At 41.8% G+C, this 21,493-nt stretch overlaps 1 protein-coding gene across 6 annotated transcripts in view; it reads right to left on the reverse strand.

Annotated features, from left to right (window-relative positions):
* Positions 1 to 21,493, reverse strand: part of LOC115195538 (dipeptidyl aminopeptidase-like protein 6) — a 339,411-nt gene that overhangs the window by 108,689 nt on the left and 209,229 nt on the right. The window contains exon 1 of one of the 6 annotated variants that reach the window (XM_029755485.1): positions 13,591 to 13,974. The exons of the other annotated variants lie outside the window; for them this stretch is intronic. Within the exon in view, the coding sequence (XP_029611345.1) occupies positions 13,591 to 13,638 (48 nt within the window). The 5' untranslated portion in view covers positions 13,639 to 13,974. Of the gene's footprint in view, positions 1 to 13,590; positions 13,975 to 21,493 lie in introns of those variants that run through there. 6 annotated transcript variants of the gene reach the window in all.

Below are 21,493 nucleotides of genomic sequence, written 5' to 3' on the forward strand. Positions count from 1 at the left end.
AGAGGAGGTCTGGGCTCACAATGCCATGCTATGGACTTCCTGCTCATGTTCTCCCATCTTCTATTGACAGAACCATATCAACTAAGTGCCAACACCCTATTGGCCACTGTGGCTGTTGTTTTTCTCTTCCAAGTGTAGGCCTACTTCCACCTCATCCAAAGCCTCGCAGAATTCTACACCATGCTAAGGTAGTGGGCTCTATTTCTATTTGCCATCGAATGGGGGGAGCTCAGTTGAAGATAAAACACCAACCAACCTTTGCGTCATGTTTTAGGGACTTGAGATTTATCGCTGCAAAAAGGGATTTAGTTTGGAGGTAAACAGAACATAAAATGACTGATCACTTGCCAGGGACGCTTCAGCACAAAAGGTTTGTAAGTAAACCTACCAACCAAATCAGGATTAACTGCTCTTGATTAAATCCACGGAATGGACACATTTAATCCCCTTTATTGTTGTGTCTCAGAGGACCTCTTAACAAAACAATAACAATTATTTAACTTTCCACTGGCAGGTGTGGATTAAATAGGTGGAAATCCTGCTGGTTTCACCAATCCTTCCAAGATGCGTTATTCTGATAAGGTTGTTGTTGTTTTTTTACAAACTGGATCAAACTGATAGCTCATATTACCAATTATGTGTTTATAAACCCTGCTTCAACTCTCTTCTAATAAGGAATGCTATAATGTGAGAGGGAACAACATGCTTGGCAATTCATTCTTCCCTGATGAAGTTGGGACGAAAGGAAAGGAGCCAACCTACCTGGACATATTAGAGGCCGACTTTTTTATTTCTACAACTACTAATTCAGAGCTTTCTTGAAACTGTCACAGGTTCATATCCGAGCTTCTCTTTTTCAGAAATCCTATTTTACACTCGGTACGCAGGCACACTCACTATAGTTCAGCTGTACACTGGCAGCAGCCTGAAGACCTATGAGAAAAGATTTGAGGTTCAAGAGTTCAATAAGACACCACCAGGGAGATGAGAGAACAGCAAGAAGAAAGGCCAGAGTCGTGTTCAGTAGTCACAGTAGGCATGAAACAGAAGATGCTAGGGCTGGGACAATACCAATATCACGATACTCGTTAGGAAACAAAACACGAAGCGGATTTAACTTCTTTAGGAAAACAGCCCTAATGTTGGAAACAAGCATCATTATGTTGTCATCCAGAGACACATTTATTTTTAAAGCTATAGCATACGCCACACAGGACCAAAGACTTTAGGTATGCTTCGTGTTTACATTTATGCCATCGGAAAAATATTTTGATACTGGTATCGTCACAACCCTAGCAGATAGCTCTCGGAAACGTAATGAAATGGGTTGGTACCATTTTTAATTGTCCAATAAGAAACGTTCAAATTTCTTTCCCATTAAATAACTTTTTGCTGCAGTGTGTCCTAATGAACACCACCCAGCTGTACTCAGTCACTACAACAGCTAAAGCAAGAGGCCCAATTATACCACAGATACATATCAGAAGAAATGTATTACAATGCTGATGTTAGGCATAATTTCTCTACAAATGACACCAGGACCACAAACACTATGATTTGTGTTATTTGCATTTCACATTGAGGTTTCATGTCACAACTTACGTAAAGATGGCAATACCTCTATTAACGTAATGTTCTATTTCAGTATTTGAGTGATTTCTCTCTACTACCCATGGCTACCCACTGCACACTACCCAGGAATGTAGAAACAGAGCGATACAGCTCATAATATCAAAGACAGGGTAGTGAACTTCAAAATCTATATCTTAAAACAAACAAAGTGTAAAAAAAACAAGAAATGTGAAAATTAAACTTGAGGTAATAATTAGCATCCTGGTGTGGTGAGCCAGAGCTCAGTGTGTACTACCTTTTCAAATCAGTTCAACAACTGCTAAATCAAAGTCCCAATCAAGCTTTCTATGGCATTTAATACTAGAACAAAGCTGAACGTTCATTTGCTGGAAATGAGGATTGCATTAGCCGAACAGTTGATTTTCATTTGAGATGCCAGCTAACGAGGTAACACATAAAAAAAGAGGGAAGACTAAATTGAAAGCCTATGTTTTTTTTCTCTCAGTGTGTTTGTGTGTGTGGGGGGGAGTGAACACAGGCAAGACAACATTTCAGGCATGATCACCAGCATACCCCATGAAAGCAAATAAAATGGCTGCCAATATTTTGACTAAGAAAAAAGCAAAGGGGATTTCAATCTGCCTTGGCAAAATCCTGTCTGCCAAGACGTTGGTTTTCATATGGTTCTAAGGAAAATTAATAGGATGTGGCTTGCCAATGGACGTCCAAGGATAAGTGATTGATAATAGGAAAGCTCGCTCTTAAAAGGGAAATAATGATGTTGGGTAATACTTTACATCACACTCCCATCGCCTAATCTCATTAACAATCCAATCTGTCAAATTGGAGTGATAACGATTTTCTTGGGCGACAAGAGTTCTAGCGGCCGTGTCAATAACACTAATAGTTAGACGGCGATAAACGTCAGCATGTACAGTGAGGTTAGGAGTGGACCTGTGTTTAAACGGCATGTTAGTGTAACAGATGTATATCAAACTCTCCTTGCGTTGTGTTTTCTCCTAATAAATCACATCAGCCAGTGGTCCCAGTTGAGCATCGTTTATTCCTGTTGTTAAATGAGAAACAGCACGGTAGTTGTGCAGGGCTTAATGATACTGATGGCTGTCGATGGCAAAATCTGTAGCATGAAGACAACTGTGTTAGCAGTGGGCTTATGTGACCATTACAACGGTGTATGCTAGCTAACACTTATCTACAGCAATCATATGCCAAAGCACACTCCAGAAAGCCCCTCAATCCCTAACAGGTACCATATACCCACACATGTATAAATCAGTAACGTACAACAAACTTATACACATTGTAAAATATAAAACAGTATTCAGAACGTGACCTTCCCCTTGCATCACATTTTCATACTGGGAAGACCTGACGTTCGCGATCTCCCACTATCTGCAAGCGGGGCCAATCACAACACACCTTATTGTGATCAGTTGAACCAACCAATACGAATGCTTGAACATTAAGTACACATTTCTTTAGAGGCAAGTAGAAACATAACCAACCCTGTTACATTAGGTTAATTCTTCTGCATCTAGGGCAGATGCAGCCAGGTACAGTGACACTGTACAGTGGACTGGGAACAGCCTCTGAAGTCCAAAATGGATAGTCAATACTTAATGACTGAGAAAAGGAAGTGTTTTCCACCACAAGCTCTCACAGTCTCGCGTCAGAATTAGACGTTCACACGTTTCTTAAACATCACATTTCAAAGTTGTTCCAAACGTCACATTTTGAAATGTTTAGTTACTTTTCTGTATCGTTCCAAGGTTAAGTTTAGGCATTAACTCTAAATTCTTAAAGTTAGGCAATTAACTCGCAATGGTTAAGGTTTGGGATAGGCTTAAAACAAAAATATCCCCCAAAAATTATATCGCTTGATTTGAACATCCAACCGTTGGAACCAGAGGAAGATACTTATGGCAATCCACAACACCGTAACAAAACCAAAGCCTACTTGAAGATAACAGTCATCACTGCCCCTAATGACCGGTTTCCACGTCATCTCCCGCTGTCTGCAGACATGGATGGTCGTTGAATACTGACTTGTATCACAGGTGACCTGCCTAGTTTTCCATTAGCGTCGGCTAACCAACCAGTTACAGACTCATTTTCAGCTGGTTATTTTTTTCCACTTCATATTAACTAGGCTACTTTTCATTTAAAAGTTTCAATTCGTTAGTCCGTCGAGCACTCTCCCGTAAGAATGAACGATATTTATCTTCTAGCGATCTATTGATAGGATAGGCGTCTGTCAGTCAAAAAGCGAGCGATGACAGGAAAACGCAGCCTTCTTTCTGTCCTGCCTCCCCGTACTATTTGTGTGCGCTGTGGCTGTTTGCGAAATCAATGGCTTATTAAGCTAATTATTGTTTTCTGGCACATTTATTTATTTTCTTTTGCGTGTTTTACATAGCCAGCCATGTTGAATCATGGCGCATAGTAGGTAATTTACTGTGCTTTGATTGTCAACTGAACAGCAAGTGTTGACAAGTTTATAAAAGGTGTCGAACTGACTGAATAAAGTGCCCTTCATAAAACATGCAAAGTGGTTATATGTCCATATTATCGAATCGGGACAAGTAAACCAAAATATTTCCTAGGTTTCCTTTCCTAGGATGTCTGGGCTTGCCAAACAATGACGCTAAAATGAGTGAATCTCGTCAGTTAGTGTAGCCTACCGAATCGCATCAGCAAGAGAGAAGTTCATTTGGCTCGCCAATTTGCATAGGCTACTGGTAGGCCTATGCTTTTGGGCAATTATCTGCAGATAAAGTATGAAAACATTCGATGAATAATCATCACTGCAGGAACAATAGGTAGTGGAGAGCCTCATTCTGGTCCAAATATGATAATTAGGGCCTTGACGGAAGCCTGGCATTAAAATGGAATTCAACAATATTCAATAATGTACTAAATGTATTGAACATGTATTAATTGGGGCCAGTTTATCATAAGACATGAATAGAATGCATCAGTGATTTGTAACTTTCTGAAGAAGCAACGAGAATGCTCCCGTTTGTTTGTGATGCGGGCGTCTACCACGTTGTGTAGCCGTTCGTGATGAGGATAATGAAAACAGTCTTCTGGTCGACAAAGTTTTTTCCCAAAAACCTTCTCAATTAAATGTTAACTCTTAGTAGCCTATGCTTTCATGGCAGAATGATATCATGATTATTTTTCATCAATCCTGTGGGTATTTGTTTTGCAAACTCTACCATCATGTGTGCTACATAAAACAAACTCTAAACAGCTTCTTGCTAGGTGCACACTTTAATTAAAGGGTAACTACACCCAAAACTCAACATTTCTCAGATTTTTCCCAGATCTTAAGAGGTCTCCTGATGTGGTTAATTTGGTTGTTTTCAACAACAAAACAAGTGTGGTTGAGAGCAAAAATCTGGAAAAATTGGTAGGTAGAAAAACAAAAAAATCTATTTTTCAAGATAATGTGTTCTATTTACTTCATTTTTCTGCTTTAATAAAATAAATCATTTGAAGAACAAACATCATTGTGGCAATTCATATCTTGTAGTAAAACTGTAAATAAAACTTTAATCTCAAGATAAGACAGGTTAAAGGTTTACAATGTTCTCTTACTTAGAAAATAGTCCTGATCATATAGGCCTAGATCTAGACAAAATCCAAAACAACTAACAAGACAATGAATTCATACATTTTCAGTCATTTAAATTGTAAAGTCATGTCTTTTTCCAATCTGGGAGCTAAACTTGATGAAGTATTAAATCATTTTGCTGTGTATTTCGGGTGGAATCAAGGCATTAGAATGTTCCAGATGCCACCAACATAGAGTTTCTTCTGCAAAACAATTCGAACAGGGACGCCTGGCTGGCAATTTTTTACATTTGGCTGTCCACTATGTACCTGTGGAAAACACTGAAAAGGGCATACAGTAATATACTAGGCCTACTTTGTTCAGCAAACAAAAATCCAATGCGAAATCAATGTCAAATGGTGGCACAAACAGAACAGGTAATGACTTCTGGCATCATATCAAGACGCTGATAGAAACAGTCCCTGACAACCTGTTCAATGAAGTTGGAACAGGAACAGCACAATTGTCTAATTCACATCTGCTGGTACAAGCAATGACATGCTTGTACCAGCAGACGTGACTAGTATTCACTCCTATCCCTGTTTGTCAGTGCCGGTGCAATGTGAAGATGACAGCGGGAACCCTGGTGGTCGCCACTAACCTCGGAACGGTCAACATTCCAATTAGAGGTTCGGTGAAACATGGCTACCCCTCCTCGCCCTCCCTGCTCTGCAGCTCTGGGCTTTAATTGCAGGAGGTCGATAAGCCCAGACAAAAGCATCCAGACTGAGGTAAAGTCTGTCAGGCATAGATAAACACACACACATTTTTACCAAGCCGCATACATTCACAGACAGCCAGACACAGAGACATGAGACACAATTACACACTATTGTGGATGCGTGAATAGACCAGCACAGTTCAGCTAAGTAGGGATGGGCAAGGTTATCTGGATATCAGAACAGACATTAGTATTTGATTACTTGAGTGAGTGTTCATTTTTAGACTTTTTGATTTAGGCCTATTTTAACAATGAAAAAGCTTTGTCTAAATTACATTTAATTATCCTTGTGACATGTTTACCTACAAGGATATACCATAACATTTAAAATAATTAATTTAATAAAACAAACTAGAAAAGTAGTTTTTATAACAGTGCGTTGAGATACTGCTGGCTATTGATGCGCATTTAGCACTCCAAGCTGCCCTGACATCAGTATGCTATTTTCCCCACTTCAAATAGCAATTACAGGCGCTCACCTAATGGAGTTCCCACTATACCTGACACAGATCAATGCAAAACACTCACCAGAAAAGCTTTTTGTAACAGAATCAGTTCTATCATGGTGAAAATCAGACTTCTCTTTCACTGTTGCTGTTACGCCTCGATCACACCTGCAGCGTCGTTGCGCAAAATGGTACACAGCATCATCTGGATATGTGTGTAGCAAAAGTTGAACATTCGCCTTCGACTACCAAAAACTAGCTTTACCATTTCTATCAAGCCGTCTAGGCATACAGTTTGACACATACGTTAGATAAATCCAACGTATGCACCACACAGAATGCACTGCAACTGCCTCTGCAACGCAATGCTGCAAGGCAAACGCAGCGTTCCATTGGAAATGAATGTACTTCTAGGCTGTTGATGTGATCGAGGCGTTAGCCGAAATACCGGAGAAAAGCAGCATGTCTTCTGTTTACCTCTGCCATGAGCATTTGCATCATTCTGATTGATTGAGAGTCAATAGCAAAAACATATATTTATTTTAGACTATCCGGATAGCCGAAAAAATATTGTGATATTATAGAAAAATAATTTTAAATGCTCCCTAGTGAAATGTGTATAGAAGAGTGCCCAAACTAAAGCTGCAGCTTTTTACTTTCAATGCAGCTTGGATATTTCCCATCTTTAAAAAATGCAGTCAAAAACAAAAACTAACTGACAAATTATAGTTATCGTTTTCTTTTCTCAATGTAATGTCTTTGATTAGTTAGACCTATTTGCAAAACAAAACATACTTGTATCCTCAAACAAGGGGTAAGATTCACACATACCTGTCATTAAGTTTCTCTTTGAAATACTTAAAGAAAAATTATGCAACAATTGCATGTTTCCCCAATGGAATTACCCAGCCCATGATGCTAAAGGCTTTGAAGGTTGATATGAAAACACTGAATTGTGTTTAATAGGCTAAATAAGCATATCACCGCTGCTTCACGTAGCCCAGAGACACAATTAGAACATAACAAAGGAGGACAAAAAAAACATTTTCTTCACACCTGACAAGAAATGCTGACCTTTTCTTCATTGAGGAGGTTTTACACAAGATCAGTATTTCTCCAGAGATGCAGTACTGCTAGAAAACACAGACTTTCCAACACGAACAAACGAACATGAACACACACACAGTGCCTAAGACAACTATTAGTAGGATGTAAGACCACTTGCTGTGGCATTTTGTTTGTCTACAGGGACACAGAAACAGAAAGAAAGGAGAGGCAGGGCCAAAACATTTAATTTTAATATTTATGGCTATATTAAAGTCCCCCTTGAAGCTATTGAGCTTTACTTGCATCCCCAGACAGGAGTGTTTATATCATGACAGCAATCATGATGCATTGCTGTGGTGGCCCCATTTCAATCTACTGTCTAATCTCCCCTCTAGCCTCAAACATCACGGCTCAATTGTTCATAATTGCCCTTACGATGAACTATGGCACAAACAATGGTGGGGGAAATCAAGAAACCAATTCCCTCCTTAATCCATTATCCCTTTCCTTTTATTAGCTGGGGGCACTTGGAAAAAAGGTGGAATATATCTTTATTTATCCCCTTCCCTTGTTAAAATGTTCATTTTAGCCACGCTGCTTATCAATCTCATTACCTTTTGCTGAATTGGTACAACCAGCGAGAAAGGAAATGCAGCAAAATAAGCTTAAGGATACACAATCACTCTAGAATGCACAAAGTCATGGAAACTTTACACTGCACCAATATGTGATAAACCAAGGAAGGTGTGCCAATGAATACACATATTTAATGTGCTTGGATTAACTACACAGTGGCATACGGTTTGGTTTCAAGGCATTATCGGATTATTTATCTCCATGTAGACATTATTGATCCTCAAATCTCGTACTGTCTGAAATGGAGACTAGTGGATCTCCTTACAATAACTATGAATAGCTATTCTGCAGTCTGCTGTCATATGCTTTTATAGAGCCTCATCCTAAAGGTCTGAACCAAGAGGCACAAATCAAGTACCTGTCAAAAGCATGTTCAACTACTGTCCTGTGCTACTGCCTTCTACCCAATTAGGAGCAAAGAACGCAGGTTGGGATCTATTCTGGGCCCCAAGTCACGTCCACAGTGACATTTTACATTGGCATTCAACATGGAGGACATACAATCATCCAACAGAAATATTCAAAAAGGTAAGTGCCAATTAAAACTGTTGAATAATAAATCTACCTAAATGCTTAAACTATACATGTCAGACAGATCCTCTGTAAGCTGATCTCCAAGCATGCTTTTCCAATCTTAACTTGTACAAAACATAATGAATAAATCAATACATTTACTCAAAATACTGACCGAGTAGGCTGAATTGACATAGCATGGTTTGACTGTTGTAGCCTGAGCAAAGCAGGTGCCCTGAATCAGCAGAGGATGTCACTACAATCCCTAAAGTTTTCATGCCCATGTGTGTTTGTTTTAAGTAAAGTGGCCGCTTTAATTAACATCAACTTAAGCAGTCATCGTTCCAATTCTTCATCAGCGAGGCACTTAAGGAGCACCCTCTACCCTGGGCACTGGTTCACTCCGTCACTGGGGAGGAACAATGCTCTGTAGAGCCCTGCATGGGCATGAATTTTAAGCCTGAGCCCTACCAGGGCCCGACAGCTTCTGCCAAATTTAAGGCCCGGCCTTTCCCTAAACCCGAAATCAGAAATAACTTCCTCCGTTTGTAAATCCATTAGCTTCTCGGCTCTGTCTGTCACTCATTCACTTACTTCCTGTGCGCAGCTCGCAGCTTGATCATAGCGGCTCTGGGTCTGTGAGTATCCATAGCAACGGCTCCGCTTGGGCTGCTCTGCTCAATGAAGAGACATGAGAGAGCAGTTAGCGGTTAGCTACTTTTCGTCACTCTAAACTAGAGCTCTGCGACCCGAGCCCGACGGGCCCTGACGGGTAAGGCCTGTTTCTCCATCAATAACTAGGGTACGGGAAGGACTTGGGTATCACAAAATTTACCACTAATATTTTGAAGCTGAGCCATTTGCGCGTGCTCTGCAGTCGGTCTCGGGTTGGGCAGCAGAGCTCTAATGCTCTGTGACCAGAAGGTCTTCACTCCCTGGAGACGAGCCTAACACGGCACCTTTTTCTTGTTTTATTCATCTGGAAAGGCTAATATTATCTTAACATTCTAGAAACCAAATTATTTTTCAGACAAAACCAAATCATCATCAAAATCAAATAACCATTTTCTACTCTGCCTTGCTCTCCCCTTCCCCATAATGTTTAGTATTAGCCTTTTGAGTGGTGGATGGGTCTTCATACTCCTGTGTTTATCAAACAAACACACCAACCCCACCCCCAGCCGCCCACAAACACAGTGACATGGTGCTAAGGGCCTCGCTCAGTGACAGATACTGGGCGATAACAGGGCTGCTGTTTGGGTGTCCCTGTCTGGTGCTGTGCCCTAGGCACAGGGGCATGACTCAACCAATAGTACAACCAACAGCGTGACTACTGCAAGTTAAAGCATTATAACCATCTTTTACATACATGTAATATGTACTGCATGCATCTGTGTCTTCTGCATTCACAAAGTGTCTGCATGTGTATTCTGTGAATGAAGTGGACATGTATGACAGGTGTGTGTCATTCTGTGAATGAAGTGGACATGTTTGACAGGTGTGTGTAATTCTGTGAATGAAGTGGACATGTTTGACAGGTGTGTGTCATTCTGTGAATGAAGTGGACATGTTTGACAGGTGTGTGTCATTCTGTGAATGAAGTGGACATGTTTGACAGGTGTGTGTCATTCTGTGAACGAATTGGACATGTTTGACAGGTGTGTGTCATTCTGTGAACGAAGTGGACATGTTTGACAGGTGTGTGTCATTCTGTGAACGAAGTGGACATGTTTGACAGGTGTGTGTCATTCTGTGACTGAAGTGGACATGTTTGACAGGTGTGTGTCATTCTGTGAACGAATTGGACATGTTTGACAGGTGTGTCATTCTGTGAATGAAGTGGACATGTTTGACAGGTGTGTGTCATTCTGTGAATGAAGTGGACATGTTTGACAGGTGTGTGTCATTCTGTGAATGAAGTGGACATGTTTGACAGGTGTGTGTCATTCTGTGAACGAAGTGGACATGTTTGACAGGTGTGTGTAATTCTGTGACTGAAGTGGGCATGTTTGACAGGTGTGTGTAATTCTGTGACTGAAGTGGACATGTTTGACAGGTGTGTGTAATTCTGTGACTGAAGTGGACATGTTTGACAGGTGTGTGTAATTCTGTGACTGAAGTGGACATGTTTGACAGGTGTGTGTCATTCTGTGAATGAAGTGGACATGTTTGACAGGTGTGTGTCATTCTGTGACTGAAGTGGACATGTATGACAGGTGTGTGTCATTCTGTGACTGAAGTGTACATGTTTGACAGGTGTGTGTCATTCTGTGAATGAAGTGGACATGTATGACAGGTGTGTGTCATTCTGTGACTGAAGTGGACATGTTTGACAGGTGTGTGTCATTCTGTGACTGAAGTGGACATGTTTGACAGGTGTGTGTAATTCTGTGGCTGAAGTGGACATGTTTGACAGGTGTGTGTAATTCTGTGACTGAAGTGGACATGTTTGACAGGTGTGTGTAATTCTGTGACTGAAGTGTACCGCATTTCAATCTACGTGTTTTGAGTGCATCGTGCGCAACTGAGACGTTCCCCTGCCTCCCTGGCATTGACTGATAGCAGATTCTACGTGAGCAAAGCTGTGGAAGACTCGGGAGGAGGTTGGCTGCTCTTTGGGGCTATTTGTCCTTCTCACCTTTTCTGTCATTTGAAGGGGTGCTGTGCACAGACAGGATGCTCCAGTGAGTCCAGTCCAGACCATGACAACTGCTGTCCAAAGAGCTGTCCATTTAATGGTGCTGAAACCTTTCACACAGGCTGAGCCTCTGACGGTGCAGAATTTAGTATTAGGTGGCACCCTTTTAGGGGTGCTGAAATGTGCTATCGGGTGCTGAAATGTGCTATCAGGTGCTGAAATGTGTTAGCGGGTGCTGAACATTTTTAATTAGCCAATACTAGTATATCTGTACCATGGAAACAGATTAGTGAGTTAACCGAACACTTCATAAAGTAACCTACCATAGCCAACAACTGCTGGGGGGTACATTTGCTTGAGATATAGAATTCACAAATAAAATGTCACATGAGCAATTTTGCACCACTTGAATGCTGGGTAGCCTACTGTAATCTATGTAATCAAGAAATGACACAAATAGATAAATATAACCATCATAAAATAACGTCCCCCACCTACATATCCATAATCAAAACAATTAATGCTTTGTTGTTCTTTTCAGTAAAGTACCATGTTGAGCCATGTAAAAACGTTGTTTGACAAACATAAATGATAGCCCGGCTATTGAAGTATGCAACATTTTTAAACAATGCCTTAGGCCTACAGATAATAATTTTTATTGTTTCTGTTGGTGATGCTTCTCAGACGACTGGAAAGGACAACTGTGTGATAGCCTGCAGTAGGCTACATCCTATTTTACCTGAAAATGTCCCACCTATTCTGTCATAAACTATATATACAAAAGTATGTGGACAACCCTTCAAATTAGTGGATTCAGCTATTTCAGCCACACGCATTGCTGGCAGGTATATAAAATCGAGCACACAGCCATGCAATCCCCATAAACAAACATTGGCAGTAGAATGGCCTTACTGAAGAGCTCAGTGATTTTCAACGTGGCACCGTCATAGGATGTCACCTTTCTAACAAGTCAGTTCATCAACTTTCTGCCCTGCTAAAGCTGCCCGGTAAACTGTAAGTGTTGTTATTGTGCAGTGGAAACGTCTAGGAGCAACAAAGGCTTTGCCATGAAGTGGTAGGCCACACAAGCTCCCAGAATAGGACCACCGAGTGCTGATGTGCGTAGTGTGTAAAAATTGTCTGTCATCGGTTGCAACACTCACTACGGAGTTCCAAACTGGCTCTGGAAGCAACTCTGGAAGCAATGTCAGCACAAGAACTGTTAGTCGGGAGCTTCATGAAATGGGTTTCCATGGCCGACCAAGCCTAAGATCATCATGTGCAATGCCAAGCGTGGGCTGGAGTGGTGTAATGCTTGCCGCCATTGGACTCTGGAGCAGTGGAAACGCGTTCTCTGGAGTGATGAATCATGCTTCACCATCTGGCAGTCTGACAGACGAATCTGGGTTTGGCAGATGCCAGGTGAACGCTACCTCCCCCAATGCATAGTGCCAACTGTAAAGTTTGGTGGATGAGGAATAATGGTCTGGGGCTGTTTTTCATGGTTCGGACTAGGCCCCTTAGTTCCAGTGAAGGGAAATCTTTACGCTACAGCATACAATGACATTCTAGATGATTCTGTGCTTCCAACTTTGTGGCAGTTTAAGGAAGAACTTGACTGGCCTGCACAGAGCCCTGACCTCAACCCCATCGAACACCTTTGGGATGAATTGGAACACCGACTGCGAGCCAGGTCTAATCGCCTAACATCAGTGCCCGACCTCACTAATGCTTGTGGTTGAATGGAAGCAAGTCCCCACAGCAATATTCTAGTAGAAAGCCTTCCCAGAAGAGTGGAGGCTGTAATAGCAGCAAAGGGGGGACCAACTCCATATTAATGCCCATGGTTTTGGAATGAGATGTTCGACGAGCAGGTGTCCACATACTTTTGGTAATGTAGTGAATCTAAATGGTCAGGTCGCGTGCACTGGCCAAGTCAAGGGGCTATCAACGTGCTGCAGACGGGGGGGGGGGCGCTCCATGACTGACTGAGCAGGAAATAATTTTCATCACCCATAACACCTACTTAATACATGTCCGTGATGGTGATAATCGATTTGAAGGAGGCTAAATGGAGTAGACTAAGGTGGGGGTAGTGACGCTGAAAGCAATCACCTTGAATTACAGAGAAGAGTGACTGACTGGTGTGAGAGCCGGTTGTCTTGCCGCACGCTGCATAGGCTACAACAATTCCAAATATTTAAAATGAAGGGGAGGGGTACACAAAATGATGTGAGAAAATGCTACTTGTGGCGTTACAGTAAATAATTGCAGGCTTCACACAAGATTTAAAAAATCTCATTAATATAGACTACAATTTCAGTATAGGGAATCGCCTAGGCTAATAACATCGGTTGAATGAAAGAAAGCGCATCATTACCTGCTCTTGTTGTTGAGATGTTTTCTGTGCCTCCTTCACCGTAGTCATGTTCCCCTACAGTCAGATCAAACAGCTGCTACACTACAACACAATCACAGGTGCCTTTTAGAGGTGACCGGAACCAGCAAAGTACCACGAAGGGAAAAATACATTAAATTTGAGTCGTGAGGATGAAGTTGAGAGAGAGAGCTTGAGGTAAGCAATAAGAAGTCTGGGAAAAAATCCCAGCAAAAAAACAAGTCTTAATCTGAGAGAACACAGATGATGCTTAGTTGTAGCTGGGAGAAAGTGGGAGGGAGAGAGGTAGAGATAAGGGCTGAGGCAAAGACAGCTACTGCAATTTTCACCGACCGCACCACTTTGATAAATGCCTGGCAACCACCAACGGACGACTGTGATGGGGGAGGCGAAGAGCAATGCTTGTCCCCAACCTCTTCACACCTATCATATTTTCACGCACACCACCACTACGATACACACACACACACACACACACACACACACACACACACACACACACACACACACACACACACACACACACACACACACACACACACAGAACAACAACAACATTGTCATAATTGATCATCAATGTAGATGTAATTTAGGCACTACAATCATACCAGTTATCTTGCCATTTAGCTCCAATACAAATGAGAGTAAAATAAAAATGGACAAGGCTATCAATGAAAATATGTATATCATGTATTGGAATGGAACAGCTCACATTGGCAGCCTATGTATTGGGGCTTTAATGACAGTGTTGGGTTGGCTGCCCAGTCTCTAGAGCTCAAACCATTCCTGCACCACGGTGCTGTCCGCCTATGCATGCAGAATTGCACTCAAATGGGAGAGGTTATACAGACACGCTTGGTGTCCAAATTGATGACGTATGTCTCGCAGCTGAGAGTCAAGTGTGGAGACGAATGGATTCGGTTCAGTCAGTCGTCCTGACAAGTCTTTCCCAGTCAGTCTATACTGGCCAGCTGGCTACAACAGCAGCACGGCACTAGTTAAAATAAAGTGATTTTTATTTCAATGGGCAAGTATTGGCCACCATCTGGATTTGGTCAACATCCCCAATTTGTTCCATCCCACTTGATTTTATTTTGAGTAGGATAGCAGAATACACGAGAAATAACTTGTAATATTGGTAGTAACCATCTGGATGTCACCATGATACAATCCACTGCTCAATGGGGAGAGTTTGCGCTGCGACACAACAACACGGAGCACAGTGTCCTTCGCTCCTGCTTGCCGCAGTAAGGAGAGGGAAGTTGCTACACTGAACAAAAATATGCAACATGTAAAGTGTTGATCCCATGTTTCATGAGCTGAAATAAAAGATCCCAGAAATGTTCCATACGCACAAAAAGCTTATTGCTCTCACTTTTTGTGCACACATATATCCCTGTTTGTGAGCATTTCTCCTTTGCCAAGATAATACATCCACCTGACAGGTGTTTGATATCAAGAAGTTGATTAAACAGCATGATCATTTCACAGGTACACCTTGTGCTGGGGACAATAAAAGGCCACTCTAAAATGTGCAGTTTTGTCACACAACACAATGCCACAGATGTCTCAAGTTGAGGGAGCTTGCAATTGGCATGCTGACTGCAGGAATGTCAACCAGAGCTGTTGCCAGATAATTTAATATTCATGCCTCTACCATAAGCCGCCTCCAATGTAATTTCAGAGAATTTGGCAGTATGTCCAACTGGCCTCACAACCGCAGACCCCGTGTATGGCGTCATGTGCGCGAGTGGTTTGCTGATGTCAACGTTGTGAACAGAGTGCCCCATTGTGGCGTTGGGGTTATGTTATGGGCAGGAATAAGCTACAGACAACAATTGCATTTTATTGATGGCAGTTTGAATGCACAGAGATACTGTGACGAGATCCTGAGGCCCATTGTCGTGCCATTCATCTGCCGCCATCACCTCATGTTTCAGCATTATAATGCATGGCCCCATGTCGCAGGGATCTGTACACAATTCCTGGAAGCTGAAAATGTCCCAGGTTTACCCACAGATGCTTATCTGTATTCCCAGTCATGTGAAATCCATAGAATGTATTTCAACTGACTGATTTCCTGATATGAAATTGTTGCATGTTGCGTTTATATTTTTGTTCATTATAGATAATGCAGTCAATATATGGGGAGAGTTTGCACTGCAACACAATAACACGCTCCCACTTGCCACAGTAAGGAGAGGGAAGTAGCTAGATAGTGTAGCCAATATTAGGCCAGGGTGACAGTTAAAGCACATTTATTGTAGTGCTTTTCACCAAAAACGACTAACGTTACATTTTTGTAAAAAATAATAGGAAAATAACAATTACTCATATTAAAATGGAATGATTCTGAACACTCAAGTCCAAATTTCCGCAGACAAGTTTTAAATTCTCCCGGAAGTTTCCCAAGTACAAACTAGATGGCTCATCTGGACAACTGACTGAATCAAATCCGTTTGTCTCGACTGAACTCTCGCTGCTCAACAAACGTCATAAATTTGGGCACCAGGCGTGTCCGTATGGCCTCTCTCCACTCACACACTCACATAATCAGTGGCGATATTAACATGTAAATCTTGGTGCTGCAAACTCCCCAAAAAGTTTTTAGATGCATGCCAGCAATGCCACTACACAACACAACACTAAACAATACATTAATTGCACTATAACGGTGACAAACAGTGCCCACAAACTGTTAGGGCCTACATAAAAGTTGTCCCAACAGCAGAGCTTTCTTTCACATTTACATTTTAGTCATTTAGCAGACGCTCTTATCCAAAGCGACTTACAGTAGTGAATACATACATTTCATTTTTTAATTTCATGCATTTTAATAAAAAATAAAAAAATTGTACTGGCCCCCCGTGGGAATCAAACCCACAACCCTGGCGTTGCACACACCATGCTGGCATTGCAAACACCATGCTCTACCAACTGAGCCACAGCACCATGGAGTGAATCCTTACCACCGCTACACCTGGCTATCAGCGGAGGCCTAGTCTGGCAGCAAAACAGTTCATTCAGGCTCATTTACTGCCTTTTTAAAAAACAAAGCTGATATGGCTGACCTGCTTAAACAAATGTGGTTTCTACTGACAATTGAGATGAACAAACTATGGCATAATGGAACAATGAGCAGATAAGAGGCAATCCGTAATTTAGATTAAGACATTAATGAGCGAGCTAGGACAGACGTAGTCACTTATGAAATGTAGAGCGACAGAATTCAGAACATGGGCCATTCTTACAGTATTCTTCCTGTACACCAAGTCAGAACCGTAGGATAAATAAAGGGGGCACATAAGCAGACAATTAAAGCTCTTACAATATTCAATGATTACATTTCTCTAAAACAGGCTATAGGCTTCCTGTGCATCAGCAAGTCAGAACAGTAGGCTAAGTTATGAGGGGGAAAGGGACCAAATTATTAGGGTGAGGATAGGACTGTTGCGGTGCCATATTACCACCACACCGGCGGTCACAAGTCATGAAGGCAGTCAAATTCCATGTGACCATTTAGTCACGGTAATTAGGGTTCTCCAAGCTCTGTTGCTGCTGATGGTCATTAGTAGAATACCAAAATTGGTACTCAGCACTCTATTGTCCCTCTAATCACTCTGACATGAATGCAAATGTGATCGAAAATCTAATCAAACACTTCATAAGAGCCCATGAGCTCATGTTACGCAACATTTCTATAGGCTATTGTCATGACTGTCCATGAGAATCCAAATAGGTCAGATCAGGTTTATTTTGTGATGTTATTCAAAATGTTATAAAGGAAATACTGTAACTTGGAAAGTATACCGACTACATATACGAAGTGTCCATACTCTGCGTTGTGCATGTAATATGAACAATTATGAAAGTGTTTTTGCTAAGAGAGGGGTGTGATTTGAGAAGCTGTAAGAGAGTTTGTTTTATAACTTTGCACAGTGAGTAATCACCACCCTGAGTGAGGTCAGAGAGCGTGTCCGCCTGTCGGAACTGCCCCTTTTGAGCAAACTGTATGAATTATGTGTTAAGAGAAAACACATTAGACCAGAAAGACGTGAAGCTGCAGCTGCACGTTTAAAGTGGTTTGAACTTTGAATCTCAACACGAGGTAGAGACGATAAACTCACCTCCCAGACAATCACTGGTACGGCTGATTAGCTGTTCTATGTAAAGTATCTTCGAAAGGGAATTTAAGTAGGACCATCCTGTTACTCTGCTCAAACCATCAATACGACTGGCTAGCTTATCTTCAAAGAAGCCTCTTCAAGAGAGAATGGAAGGAAAGAGAGATCGCCGGCGAACCCAGGCATTTCACGTAAATACATTCATGATTTCTTACTCAAAGTGGGCGGCGGTTCGTGTGCATATGGTTACTGTGACACGACTCCAGCTACCCTAGTCATAGATTGTTCTCTCTGCTACCGTACGGCAAGTGGTACCGGAGCACCAAGTCTAGGTCCAAAAGGCTTCTTAACAGCTTTTACCCCCAAGCCATAAGAGTCCTGAACAGCTAATCAAATGGCTACCCAGACTATTTACATTGTCGTCGTCCCCCCCCTCTTTTACGCTGCTGCTACTCTCTGGATATTATCTATGCATAGTCACTTTAACTCTACCTACATGTAACCTACATGTACATATTACCACAATTACCTCGACTAACCTGTGCCCCCGCACATTGACTCTGTACCGGTACCCCCTGTAAATAGAGTCGCTACTGTTATTTCACTGCTGCTCTTTAACTATGTTATTTTTATTTTTTACTTATCCATTTACTTAACACTTAACACGTATTTACTTAACACTTATATTTCTTAAAACTCCATTGTTGGTTAAGGGCTTTTAAGTAAGCATTTCACTGTAAGGTCCTGCTGTGTTCGACGCATGTGACAAATACATTTTGATTCGATTTTTGATATGGTTACCGTAACAGTCTGTAATATTTATTTCTCACACAGAATAGGTCAACTTTTGTAATATGGGGGATAGTAGATTGACATAGGCTAGTGCTTTTGCTGTTCGTTAGGCAAACTCATCTTGCTGGCTGACGAAAGTAAATTTTTATGTATTTATTTTTTATTTCACCTTTATTTAACCAGGTAGGCCAGTTGAGAACAAGTTATCATTTACAACTGCGACCTGGCCAAGATAAAGCAAAGCAGTGCGACAAAACAACAACACAGAGTTAGACATAAACAAACGCACAGTCAATAACACAATAGAAAAATCTATGTACAGTGTGTGCAAATGTAGAAGAGTAGCGAGGTAAGGCAAAAAATAAGCCATGGAGGCGAAATAATTACAATTTAGCATTAACACTGGAATGACAGATGCGCATACAATGATGTGCAAGTAGATAATAGAGATAATGGGGTGCAAAAGAGCAAGAGGAAAATAAATAACAATATGGGGATGAGGTAGTTGGGTGGGCTATTTACAGATTGGCTGTGTACATGTACAGTGATTGGTAAGCTGCTCTGACAGCTGATGCTTAAAGTTAGAGAGGGAGATATAAGACTCCAGCTTCAGTGATTTTTGCAATTCGTTCCAGTCATTGGCAGCAGAGAACTGGAAGGAAAGGTGGCCAAAGGAAGTGTTAGCTTTGGGGGTGACCAGTGAAATATACCTGCTGGAGCGCGGGCTACGGGTGGGTGTTGCTATGGTGACCAGTGAGCTGAGATAAGGCGGGGTTTTACCCAGCATAGACTTATAGATGACCTGGAGCCAGTGGGTTTGGTGACGAATATGTAGTGAGGACCAGCCAACAAGAGCATACAAGTCACAGTGGTGGGTAGTATATGGGGCTTTGGTGACAAAACGGATGGCACTGTGATAGACTACATCCAATTTGCTGAGTAGAGTGTTGGAGGCTATTTTGTAAATTACATCGCCGAAGTCATGGATCGGTAGGATAGTCAGTTTTACGAGGGTATGTTTGGTAGCATGAGTGAAGGCCAAGGAAGCAAAGTTTACAGTCTCACCAGACACCTACATTTGAAGTGGGAAGTTTACATACACTTAGGTTGGAGGCATTAAAAGTCGTTTTTCAACCACTCCACAAATTTCTTGTTAACAAACTATAGTCTTGGCAAGTCAGTTAGGACATCTACTTTGTGCATGACACAAGTAATTTTTCCAACAATTGTTTACAGACAGATTATGTTACTTATAATTAATTGTATCACAATCCCAGTGGGTCATTAGTTTACATACACTAAGTTGACTGTGCCTTTAAACAGCTTGGAAAATTCCAGAAAATGATGTCATGGCTTTAGAAGCTTCTGATAGGCTAATTTACATCATTTGAGTCAATTGGAGGTCTACCTGTGGATGTATTTCAAGGCCTACAGTGAGGGAAAAAGTATTTGATCCCCTGCTGATTTTGTACGTTTGCCCACTGACAAAGAAATTATCAGTCTATAATTTTAATGGTAGGTTTATTTGAACAGTGAGAGACAGAATAACAACAAAAAAATCCAGAAAAACGCATGTCAAAAATGTTATAAATTGATTTGCATTTTAATGAGGGAAATAAGTATTTGACCCCCTCTCAATCAAAAAGATTTCTGGCTCCCAGGTGTCTTTTATACAGGTAACGAGCTGAGATTAGGAGCACACTCTTAAAGGGAGTGCTCCTAATCTCAGTTTGTTACATGTATAAAAGACACCTGTCCACAGAAGCAATCAATCAATCAGATTCTAAACTCTCCACCATGGCCAAGACCAAAGAGCTCTCCAAGGATGTCAGGGACAAGATTGTAGACCTACACAAGGCTGGAATGGGCTACAAGACCATCGCCAAGCAGCTTGGTGAGAAGGTGACAACAGTTGGTGCGATTATTCGCAAATGGAAGAAACACAAAATAACAGTCAATCTCCCTCGGCCTGGGGCTCCATGCAAGATCTCACCTCGTGGAGTTGCAATGATCATGAGAACGGTGAGGAATCAGCCCAGAACTACACGGGAGGATCTTGTCAATGACCTCAAGGCAGCTGGGACCATAGTCACCAAGAAAACAATTGGTAACACACTACGCCGTGAAGGACTGAAATCCTGCAGCGCCCGCAAGGTCCCCCTGCTCAAGAAAGCACATATACATGCCCGTCTGAAGTTTGCCAAAGAACATCTGAATGACTCAGAGGACAACTGGGTGAAAGTGTTGTGGTCAGATGAGACCAAAATGGAGCTCTTTGGCATCAACTCAACGTGCCGTGTTTGGAGGAGGAGGAATGCTGCCTATGACCCCAAGAACACCATCCCCACCGTCAAACATGGAGGTGGAAACATTATGCTTTGGGGGTGTTTTTCTGCTAAGGGGACAGGACAGCATCACTGCATCAAATTGACGATGGACGGGGCCATGTACAGTCAAATCTTGGGTGAGAACCTTCTTCCCTCAGCCAGGGCATTGACAATGGGTCGTGGATGGGTATTCCAGCATGACAATGACCCAAAACACAGGGCCAAGGCAACAAAGGAGTGGCTCAAGAAGAAGCAAATTAAGGTCCTGGAGTGGCCTAGCCAGTCTCCAGACCTTAATCCCATAGAAAATCTGTGGAGGGAGCTGAAGGTTCGAGTTGCCAAACGTCAGCCTCGAAACCTTAATGACTTGGAGAAGATCTGCAAAGAGAAGTGGGACAAAATCCCTCCTGAGATGGCCAACTACAAGAAACGTCTGACCTCTGTGATTGCCAACAAGGGTTTTGCCACTGTCACGTCCTGACCAGTATAAAGGTTATTTGTCATTGTAGTTTGGTCAGGACGTGGCAGAGGGTATTTTGTTTATGTGGATCGGGGTGGTGATTTATTTAGTAGGGTGTTGGTTTAGTTAGTTCCAGGTTTTTGGGGTTATGTTCTATGTTTGTATTTCTATGTGGTCTCTAG

This window comes from Salmo trutta, chromosome 6 (assembly GCF_901001165.1).
Source record: "Salmo trutta chromosome 6, fSalTru1.1, whole genome shotgun sequence".
Lineage (NCBI taxonomy): Eukaryota > Metazoa > Chordata > Actinopteri > Salmoniformes > Salmonidae > Salmo > Salmo trutta.